Source organism: Cetorhinus maximus, chromosome 25 (genome assembly GCF_964194155.1).
Source record: "Cetorhinus maximus chromosome 25, sCetMax3.hap1.1, whole genome shotgun sequence".
NCBI lineage: Eukaryota > Metazoa > Chordata > Chondrichthyes > Lamniformes > Cetorhinidae > Cetorhinus > Cetorhinus maximus.
In genome coordinates, this window is record NC_135903.1 from 26432801 (window position 1) to 26444850 (window position 12050).

The window sequence follows — 12050 nt, forward strand, 5'->3', positions numbered from 1 at the left end:
TGAATGTTCCTCGTTCCCAGAGCGTGCATGACCTATTTATAGTTGGCTCCTCCTATCATTCTATTTCAGTCCGCTTCAGGCTGTATTATTGTTGACTTGTATGTAAATGTGCTAGCTTTTATTGCAGTAGGCAGCTTGTAAGGCTTGTAAGGCTGCTTACTTTCAATGCCAGTGACAGGATTAATATTTTCCTACTGAACTGTGCCTGTCAGTGTATTTAAGGTTGCTATTTGGTAAAGGACTTTCCCTATCTAGCCACAATGTTGCATGTTGCCTGTCTTACCTCTTGCTAAAAGGAAGATGACTGAATGTTTGCTGTAGCAGTTGGATTGAAAAGCCCAACGTTAATTAGGGATGTTTGTTCCACTGTGCATTTCACCAGGCTTGACTGTCTTAAAAAGGAACTGGGGATTTTTGTACACAGCTTTCAGCAGCAACATTTAAAGGATAAGACGATACTCAACAGCTTAGAAGTTTTTTAAAAATTGTTTGTTAAAGAAGATTTGAAAATTATTCAGTGTCTGATGACTTTGTCATGTTACTGAAGCCCAAAGTGCCTGGACTAAAAAAGATGTTACAGACTATTTATGAAACTGAATCGTGTTTCTCCTCAGATGGTGTATCTGGACGAGAGCAGCCCCTAGAATTGTTGCCACAAAGTCGGATGCACACTATGCCAACCTCAGGTAAGCAGAATGATTCATTTGATGTTAATGACCCTAGCATCTGTAAAATATTTCAAATGCAGTTCTTCTTAAATATTAAACTGAGTAGTGTTATTGATTCTGGCTCCTTTTGTATATAAAAGATTATTTACATCATAAAATACATAACATATAAAAATACTTCGATGAATAATTCCTCAAGTGTTTAGAAAGTACAATTTTTAACATAAGTTTGAGTATCTTAGAATCACAACTACTTACTTTATTACTTTGTTGATATTGCTTGCAACTGTTGATTGGTTTCTTTTTAAAAGATGGATTGCAAAAGATTGGTGCTTATTGTGTCCAGTAGCTTTCAGCACATCAATATTGGTATGATTTTTAAATAGTTCTAACCTTAAATTTTTGAACGTGGTTATTTCTAGAACCTGTTTATTCAGCACGTGGTAGTTATCTGTCAGCACTCGATAGCTATGTGATACCATGCTTCTTTTTGAGGTATGCCAAAGCTAAGAATATTGGGATATTTTTAGCGATGGAAACTTAAGCTTCTTAATGTTGCCAGTACAGCTTTAGCAGTTTAAAACAAATAGTTGGTTAATCCAGCTTCCATCATTTTAATTTACGGTAGTTATGTTTAGCATGTTAAATGGGTTGTCTTATGTTTTTCAAACTTAAAATATAGTGTCAAGGCCCTCGAGTAATAATTCAAGATACCATATAGCATTGTAACAAGCAGGGTCATAATATTTAGGGTTACTATGTTGATATTCCATGTTTAGTATTATGTCAGAATACTGACAATGTGTATTGCCTCCCCCTTCCCCCATATTCCAGTAAGATTGAAAATGTCTGATTGGGAAGCTTTACTCAGATTAAATATGTACGTCATCATGAAGTTCAGATTGCAATCTTACTTTATGCTTTAGAGAGTAACAGCATTTCCTGTTTACACTATTATTGCTCGAGTCATCTTTTTTTCTTAACAGCACATAAAGATAATATGAAATAAAGCACTTGTGATTGTTTTCTACCCTTATACAAATAAGTGATTTAATTTACTATTTGTTTTTAATTGGAGGGATTTTTAACTGTATGTTGACTGTGGCTGTAGTTTTGATAGTTCTAAGTGGTACTTCTATTACAACTTCTTTTTCCATTTGTTAATAATGGGCATAAGGTTTAAAACTGCTAAATAAACAAAATCCAAGTTTTGAATGCTCTAAGTATTGTGGTGCAATTAAAAGCAGGTGACATTTTTCGGCTACGACGGAGCTCTGAGCAAAACATCAGTTACAGAATTGTGAATAAAACAACTTAGCCAATGCACTAATTAAGAAAAATCTAAAATTTCTGTTTGTATCATTTTTATTAAATAATGATAGATGAAATAGCCTTTCATAGTAGGAAAAATAAAATACCAGTAAAAAAAAATGTTTCTTTAAATGTTTCTTGAATTACTAAATTCAACTGAATATAAATTATGACATGTGACACCTTCAGTGCAAACTAAAGATGATTTGAATTTATAAACACGACTATAGTATAAGTTGTCCAAATGTTTTTCAGGGGGTCATATCAATTATCTGTTCATTAACAGCACTAGAAGCTTGTTTAAATGTCTGTCATCTCTTTTTTCACTCAAAATTTATTTCTGTCAAGTCTCTCACTTGTATTCACTGACGTACAGCATCCTATTTATCACTAAATAACTTTAGATCTGTTGTTTTTCTTTGGTAAGCTCATTTGCTCCATAACCAAGTTGATAACCTGCTCTAATCTAAACAGGAAGCCTGAGAGTTGCCGTAATTTAGTTGTTTTGTGCATGGCACATTAATTTGCTTGCCATGGCAACTACAATTCTGCAGATCTTGCCAAGTCACTGGGCTTTTATTGCAGGACGCTTGTCCTTGAGCAAAATTGTTTTGAGAAAACACATTTTTAAAAGCACTTCACCTAGTTTGTAAAAGGTGTACATAGTGGATTCTCACATACTGCAGTACTTCACTATTGGTAACCTACGGATTGTACTATTCCCACAGATTGTGTTATTACTTGCCAGTTAGTTTTGTTATGTTATTTGCAAAGTTTTTGCCATAATTGGCAACTACTTTATATGAGAATTTTTCTCATAAGAATGTAAAATTTAAAGGCATTACGACATAATTTTGTGGAGGAAGAAAAGGCTTTGAACTAATAATTCAAGTATATTTATGTGTGATATCTGAATTCAAAACAATATATCTCCTACATTTTATATGATGTAATCTTGAATTCCTATAATATGCTCATTTTTGATGAATTATGTTGAAGTTTTAGTTACTGTTTAATAATTCTAGTTTCTTTAACATCTCTGTGCTACCATGCCTTATGGAACATAGAGGCTCCCCATGCAATGTTGAGGAGATGACGCATAGTGCAAATATATGGAGATGTTAAACATGATTTTCTTATCTGCTAGCTTACTAGTGAATGTATTTTTTGATTTACTTCACATGCATTTGTAGCAGGCAGATTTTAAAATGAGCTGGTCAATTGCATTGAATGTTGAAATTGTGCCTTTTTAAAATTATATTTCAATAATCAACAAAACATTCAGCTTGTTTTTGCAAACTTGACTCACTTCCTGATTTTTGTTCCCTTCAAATTCCTTTCTCTCTTATCCTACTCTTTCATTTATGTAGTCTGCCCAATGTTCATTCATCTATTCCTTTCTTTGTGCCTTCCTTTTTAATTCCTTTCACTGATGTTTTTTCTTTCATCACTTAATAGCAATTATTTTTGTTCATGATAGTAAAAATAGGGCAGATTGCTCTGCCAAGGATGTAGGGCAAACTTCTTTACCTTGTGTATAGAGCATACTGTTCCAATAGAATTATTTCTGCCATGAATGATGACCATGGTGACCACTTGGACCAGCACTCTGCAAGCATAATTTTTCTCAAAGAATAATTCTCATCTTCTTCACTTGACTGCCCTGGACAAGTGTAATACAATTTTAATTTGCAACAAGATATTTGCATGTTGTTAATCATGTAAAGTCCACAATGAAATGCAAAATTTAATCTTGAATTGAAGCTGCTGCTCATGTAAAGATATTGATCTTCCCATCAACTTCCTTTAAGTTTACAAAGTTGTGACTTTTATGCTGATAGCTGTGAGGTCATAAAAGAACTTGTCCCTATTGTAGATGTGTTACATTTGTATGAAGTTCATTTTATTTTGAATGAATGCTCTATGCTCTATTGCAGAGATTACTTAGTTCTTCAACAGCCATCTGCTATTTTTTGCAATGTATTCTGTAAACTGATATGGTAATTTCATTATCCACAGAGTTGATATTTCATATATTTGAAAACAGTTTGCATGAGAACTGTTCTATTTTAATATGTGACAGTCAGTGACAATTTGTTGTGCTTCATCGTAGTACCTCACATTATTGAAGTGTATTCCAGACAATCTTCCACATGCAGAGTGGCCACTATAACTTATTTCTGCTGTGGTCATAGCTCCAACTGAGATAAGTAAGCAAAATTATAAGAGTACATGTGTTGGAAGCGGAAAATGACTATAGAGTTGGGGGAGACATTTAAAAAGGTGTATTTAGAGTTTTCAAGATAGGGTTCAGAATGGGCTTGGATGCACAATATTAGGAAAATGCTGTGTATAGCTAAAAATAAAATTGAAATTATTTAATAAAAATTCAGAGCAGCCTCTGCGTATCGTGGAGGTGGGTAGCCTGTAAGGTTATTTGTATCCGAGGAATTTGAATGCTTGAACCTGTATAATGATGGTTTTGCTGTAGTAAAGTGAAGTTTTGAAACTCCATCCAGAGGTGGAAGTGGAGTCTCCGAATCGACTATGACAAGGCTAGTAGCCATTCACTTCATAATAGAATTCCTAGTGAGGTGCCAGATAGAGGCATAACAAAAATACTAATGCCATAAAAAGGAGCGTGTGAAGATTGTACCAATTTTATATATGAATGGATAGATTTAGTCAGAATTATATATTATAAAGCATTTATCTATGACAGCCTTAAGTCATAAGAACAAAGCCTGCGTGAATCTAGAATCTAAACTGCGGAAAATAAATGTAATTTGGCCCTTTAAGCAGTTCATTCATCATGAGCCATCCCTTATTCACTTAGCCTCCTCAGGAAGGCAATGAGCCATAGTCAAACCTCCATTGTTCCAGCCTTATAGCTCACATTTACAATTTGGAGCAGTTGCACTTTTCACCTGTGACTCCGTAGTTGCAGTGCATCTAATACCTCCTAGAGATGAGTGACTATCCTCGTTTTGCCCTCAATATGATTATGAAGTAGGAACTATACTTATGAGCATAAAGTTGAGATACTGGGACTAGTTCAGCACGTTCATAATCTAACAAAATGGCCTCCTTTTGTACTGTAAACTTTTGTGCTTTGCAATCTTAAACAGATTTTACAGTTTTACAACTAAGCATGTTATCTAACACACAATGTGCTCCTAAAATGTAAGTGGTTTGAAACTGTCTAATCCACATTTAATGTGCAGTATTCAGAATTTTAAAAAATTTCCATTGTATTATGTGAAACAAAAATACAAGATATGTCCTAAAGCCGCACAGGCACACAAGTTTTATTTGACATTTCAAGAATACTCTTAGAGATCATCATGCTTCATCCTGCCTGTTGCCCTCTTTTCCTTCCTCCTGTTGCAATATCAGCTGGCCTCTCCTGTGTATCCTTGTTGGTTGTTTTTATTTTTGTTGACACTACTGATGGATATTCAATATCTGAAAACCATCAACTGTTTCTATGGAGTAATTGACTTTCATAATCCGTATAAACATCCTACATAACATTTCAAACTGCACTTTTCCAACATAGAAAAGAAAGGCTTGCTTTTGTGTAGTGCTTCTATGACCACTGGATGACCCAATGCACTTTACAGCAAATAAAGTACTTTTTGAAGTGCAATCACAGTTTTAATGTGGAAAACGTGACTGTCAATTTGCACATTGCAAGCTCTACAAACACAAACCTGCTGTAACTTGCTGCTTCATCTATTTATTTGTAATGTATTCAAAACCTTGAATCTGTGGTCACGACTGTTGACTTTCCTCATTATAAATTTGTTTGTTCACATTTACATTGGAAACTGTTCAAGTAAATTTGTCACACTGCAATTACACTTTCCAGCTAGTGGATGGCCACCATTGGTGGGAGGATGCAATTACAGGTTAATGAGTTTATATAGGCAGCTACTGTCATAAATGTGGATATTCAAATTTATAATGAACATAAGGACAAAAGTGTACATCCATGAAATAGAGACTGAATTATCTCTCAGGATCTCAGTGTAAATGAGATTTGCAATCTCCATTGGCTACCTTAGTTAAACAGTGTCATGGATTTCTCTCTTACTGCTTTGATATTGAGCATTCTTAATTTACAATAGAATAATTTTGCAGTCATTCATAATGTGTGCTTGTTGCGGAAGTTATAGATTACACTTAATATTTGAACCAGTGTAAATGCAGCACTTCTCTAGTTTTTATCAGCTATTGTAATCATCTTAGGTCAAATATAACTAGGTAAAATGCCTTAAACCCAACACCAGAAAAGCTGGTAAAACTACATCATGATGAAGCTTTCCATTTTCCATTTTTGAGACCACTGTCAGTAAGATTACATATTAGGAGAAATTTTCCGTTTTAGGATCACGGTTAGAACTCCGATGCCAGGCAGGTTTTTGGAGGATGTAAAAACTTACAAGCTTTTATTTACAGGTGTACTTTACATATTACTTACCTCCAATCCCAAATACTTGTTTCAGCCTACTCCTCTCTCTCTCTCTCTCTCTCCATCTCTCTTTTCCCTTTAGTTTTGAAAATATTATTTTTCAACTTTCAACTGACTGGAAATTTTGCAATCTGAGACTGAGACGGAACAGACTGCTTAAAAATGCAAGGCCACATTCCAAGGTGAAGGTGCAAAACAAACAAATCACCCTCGGGGGAGTGCAAAGATAGAGACATTTCCTATAATCCAGACTTCCATCAAAATTCGTAACTGTCTAAAGAAGAGACATAAAAAATGCAAAATACTGGATATTGAAACAATGGCTGTCACAAGCAGACGCACCAAAACCCCTTGAAAATACGCAATGGGTGAAGTATTGCAGGGAAGGCTGCCCAGCCACTAGAGAGAGGTTGCAATTCTTCAGCAGAGCAAACAGGCCGAAGGCTGCTTTCTCTCCCTCTCTCTCTTTTGGAATAAGTGTGTTGCCCGGTTTGAGAAGCCAACTCTACCAGAAACCTACCAATGAAGCAAGATCTTGTAATAATTGCAACATCTTCTACATTTGACCGCATCCAAGAAACTAGCTAACCCAAATTGGCAGCTGTGTTAAAATCTATGCCTCAAGGACAATCAAAGGACGCTTAATCATATATTCTTTTACCTTTTTATTGAACTCTAGCTCCCCATATTTCTGGTAACTGTGTGTGTGTGCCCAACTGATTGCATGAGGGCTGAATGTTTAACATCATGATTTTATTATTTGTCTCTAGTTTAGTGGTTAATAAATTTGATCTTTCTTTAACTCAAGAAAATCTTGTCTGATTGGCTCCTTATTGCTCCCAGCTTAAATAGTTAAATGCATCCTGATTTGGAAAAGGTATATCCTCATGAAAAAGAAACTTAAACCTTTGTTGTGACCAACCGAGGAGGTTGAATAGAGGGGACCTGGTTGACCCCTTCTTACCTGGTCATAACAATATGCAATAAACAATCACCACCGAGAAACTGATTTGAGACTCCACAGTCTAATTTTATGCAGGACTTTCATGATCAGCAGATAAAATAGAATTTTCATCTCATCAGTTAGGTTACATTTAAACCTTGACTGCACAAGTGCAAAGGCAATATCTAAACTATTGTACCATCTAGTCCTCAGTGCTCTTGTTTCTTAGTATATTTCTTAGTATCCATATGTTATGATTGAATTTAATTTTGGAGCATCAATTATTTTAAGTAAAGACATTTAGAATGTTTGGTATGGGTGAATATTGTAACATACTGTATAGTCAGTTTTTTAAATAAACGTGGTGAGTTCAGTTTCACCAGATCCTGAACAACATTGGGTTTTGGTCGTTGAGGAATATTATGGAAGTGAGCCTTATCTTCATCTACATTGTTCACTTTGGTTTAAGGTTCAAGCATGTGTAATTCTAACCTGGATTAGTGTTCCTTGGCATTGTTGAGGTTTACTTAGAGCTCGTGTACTTCGTCAACACTTTTATCCTTTCCATTATAGCATGCTCAGACAACTCCTTGGGTAACAGCCAGCCCATGACAGCCTGGATCACGCAGGAGGTGATGATGTGATGCTTGTTGTAATGGCCAGGTGGGAAACCTCAAATGAAAAGCACTCCAAAATATTATTCACCAAGGGGTTCATGATCCTCAGGGCATTGGAAGAGATACTGGTGTCAGGGTGAACATTCTTCATCACTGTGTAGATGCAGTAACTCTTTTCTCTCGACCTTCTCCACTTTTTACCACTCTTTGGTAGTGCTTTATTCAAGGTTTTCTTTGCGTTCTTCTTGGGGGTATTCTTCTCTGACATTTTCAAAGTCAGTTGCAGACACAGAGCTGGTATTGATCTTGCTCAGGCTGGCGAATCCAAATGCTTGTTGGCTTATTCATCATCACTGTTTGGTGTGTTCCTTCATGTCTGAAGGAATCTGAAGTCATTTCTCATTGCTGCTGTGTGTGTTACATTTTACGGTAAGAAAACAGAAAGAAAATTTTAGGGATAATATATAATGATATGGGATGATAATGGATACAGCAAATAACTGTATTAAATCAGGACAGCGTATATTATTGGTCACTGTACAGCACTAGAATTGTGATATTTTGAATAATACTTCCTTGTCACTGGCCTTCAAATTATGTCCTTTCAGACTTTAAACACCTTCTGTTCCATTAGATTTTTACTCAGAAGTACTGACTGAGCATAATTTTTGTCTCAGTAGGACTGACTGCACACAAGCTGTTTTATTCTGAATGGCTTAAAGTGCACTCCAAGAAGAACTGTTTTGGTACATGACCAAGTATTTGCCGGTTATATAGAGTATTGTGCAATGCTCACCTTGTAGATCACACAAAAGTGGTGGTAGGTAGATGTCATGGTTGAAGCCATAATAATAAGAAACCTGAAATAATCAGGAAAAATGCATCCAGTTGCTGAAGAAACTTTCAAAAACTTGATTTATTCCAGAAATGTAGCTTTTTTTGGTTTACCAGATTGTGCTCAATATCTTTTGATTTACATGCTTATAATAAGTGCTGCAATGTGTATAATCTAGACATCAGTTTCTTTGAAGTCCTGATGGCTGAGGGAGAAAAATGAACATAAGTGTTTACACTTGTGTGAATACTTCAGCTCAAGTCCCAGTATGTGTGTGGTGAATGCTTTCAGTTAAATGGGTTAAAATTTGACCTTGTTCGCCATGCCTCCCAAAGTACTGACAGCCTGCCAGTTAATCCATAGGACAGCATTGGTGTCAGAAGTTGTGGAGCAGCTTTCAACTACTCAGTGATGACACATGGTGTGAAGATCATAAGCAAAACTGAAAGAGATTGTGAAACAACAAACAGGAAGTGATATACATACCCACCAAAAAGTAAACCTTTACTAGATATGTAACCATTGGCCAAGACAATGTTATATTAAATTTTAGCTGAAGCATGTAGTACTGCAATGTTTCTTTCTTTCAATGTTGTCCTAATGTAATGTTGTTTCTCTTCGTGTGATTCCCTTTTGAGTGATAAGCCATAGTCCACAAAGGACCATTAGAGAGAGACAATTGATTGTATATAACTTGAGGGGCACCATTCTACAGGCATGGGACAAAGCGACGAGGCAACCCTTCATGAACTAACACAGCCAGCATGGGAATTAAACCCACATCATTGGTGTCATTCTGCAACACACACCAGCCACCTAGCCATCTGAGCTAACCGACCCCCATGTTCAACCTGCCCAAAACTTTACCCCCTAGCGCTGCTAGGAATTTAATTTTATTGGTTTTGCTCTTAATATGTTACTTTTTCTTGGCTGATCTCCAAATCTTAAAAATGTTGGAATGAACTGGGCTGCAAAACCACAGAACTGACTAAGGCAAGTTTTTAAAATTCAAACATAAGCACAAATAATTTATTTGTACTTGGATAGATCAATTAAAATAGAGTCCACTTCTAAAAATTCAGCATTTTTTAAAACAAAAATGAATCCAATAATTTGAACTCAACAACATAAATAACATAATAATGTGGGCATTTAGGGCTTAAAATAATCTCATTTGAATTAAGGGACTGAACCAAGAGGATTGTACTGTATCAGTACTGCTTTATTTAATTGCTAGCATGTTAAAAGTTTGGCATCATGAGCATTTTAGGACTTTGACTGTTGAGTTAAGTTTTAAAGTGGTGGTTAGCCAGATAATAGCCAAGTACAATGATAAAAGGCCTTCCCTGCAAGCAAAATAGTTGTAGACTTGCATGTTCTTTTGACACATACAAGGCATTTCCTCAACTTCTTGGACTGTTCTTATTATGCATTACTCCTTGATAGGTGGACCATCTGCTCCTCAGCTTATGTCTATTTTGACCTGAAACCCAACGGCTAGGAAGTGTACAAGAACAATCCAGGCTGACTATTTTTCATATTTCCATTCTCTTCCTGTAGAGAACTCATGTCAGCAGGACTACAACTGGTGTCTCAACAAATAGAGAATTATGGTTGATGCTCTGCAGCATATTTGACTCCCGAATATGCTGTGCCATTGCCGATATTGCATTCTTTGTATTTTTGGAAGTAATTGGCCCAAAATTTTCTGGAGCATGGTATTACACTGTGTTCTGTTAATTTTTTTTTCCTTTGCCTTCCGGCACAAAAACATTTTTGCAGTTCAAATTACTGGACGTGTGAGCTAATAATGGCACAGCCTGGGCAATGGGGCACCTGGGACCTTGATAAACAACAGGAGCAACAGTCTACTTCTTTAGCCATTGAAAAATAAAGACTTATTAAAAAGTAGTGGAAGGACAAAAGGAAATATCGTGAATTAGTCAAATCAGGTACAGAAAGTCAAATAGAGAGGAAAGGTTGAATTAATATAACTTATTTAAAAATAATCTCTCACAACAATTTGCTATCTGTAGAAGTGAGACACCACAGTGTCAATTGTTCTTTTTGGGCCAAAGAGGTTGAGTGACATAGCAAGAACATAGATTTCAACATTAAAAAGATATTTTCACTGTTAAGTACCAGCTCTAACTTTCTGCAGTTTGTTTAATCAACAATTAATGTTCAAATTCAGCAATTTCACTGGGAGATTGTGGGCAACTTGGTTTTTTTCTTGAGCTCAATGGCAGATTAGCACAAATTTTCCCACTTGTGGCAATTGCAATTCATGACCACAAGTTACTGGACAATATACACAATAATGGGATGCGCACTAAACTTGCTGTTATTTTGATAGTAAGTTCTGCCCCATCAAGTCTATGGGCTATATTTGCAATGTGTCATTAGGGAGACTGGTTACCTTTTAGCATTTAACCATTTGGCCTTATCCAATATTTGTCTTGCTTAACTGGATAGTTATTTCCAGTACTAAACTAAAATCCAGTTGTGGCTGATAATTTAGAATGTTAAACAACTATTTCTGTACTTCCATGACACACTTTATTAAGGGTCATGATAAGGTCCCCACTTGCAGCTTGGATCTTTTTAAATTTGGAAGTACTTTATTAAAGATGGCTGCAGTTTAATCCCATTCTTTTGTGTTAATTTAATTCGAAGACTGCCTGTGGGAAACTTTATTAGAACTCCTAGCTTGCTTTATTGGGAAAATCTGTGGATATGTATTGGACAACATGCCTGGAAAAAAAGTTCTAAGCCACTCTTCTGTTGCCTCTAGAAATGAGACCAGCAGTTAATTAGATTTTCTGCAATAAATTGAGAACTTTGTACCCACCACCCCCATCCCGAGCCCCACCCCCAGTCAAGGGTCAGCATAATTGACTTATATTGTTGAATACAGAAGGTTCATTCTAGGTGACATACAGTAGCAAATAAGACTATTTCTATAAATAAATTAAAATTATTTCAAAATTAATTGAGCATGCAAATAAATGTGTCCCTTCACCACCCCAATTATGTCTCTATGCTTTGGACTGCTCATAAATCAATTCCCAGGCTTGTGGAGACCCTGGTCAGTTTATTACAGCGTGTGCACAAAGTAACTGCCATGTTTGACAACAAAATAACATTGTCTCCATTTCAAAAGCAGATCCTTGACTGTAAAATGTCTTAGGGCATTCCTAGG

General features: G+C 35.9%; 1 protein-coding gene across 14 annotated transcripts in view; it reads left to right on the forward strand.

The window, feature by feature from the left end:
* hdac5 (histone deacetylase 5) overlaps nucleotides 1–12050 on the forward strand; it is a 357484-nt gene that overhangs the window by 142379 nt on the left and 203055 nt on the right. For 6 of the 14 annotated variants that reach the window (XM_078529648.1, XM_078529650.1, XM_078529647.1 and 3 more), the window contains one exon: nucleotides 615–686. In XM_078529648.1, coding sequence (XP_078385774.1) covers nucleotides 615–686 — 72 coding nt within the window. Of the gene's footprint in view, nucleotides 1–112; nucleotides 687–12050 lie in introns of those variants that run through there. The other 8 variants (XM_078529645.1, XM_078529657.1, XM_078529656.1 and 5 more) reach the window with 4 other exon arrangements.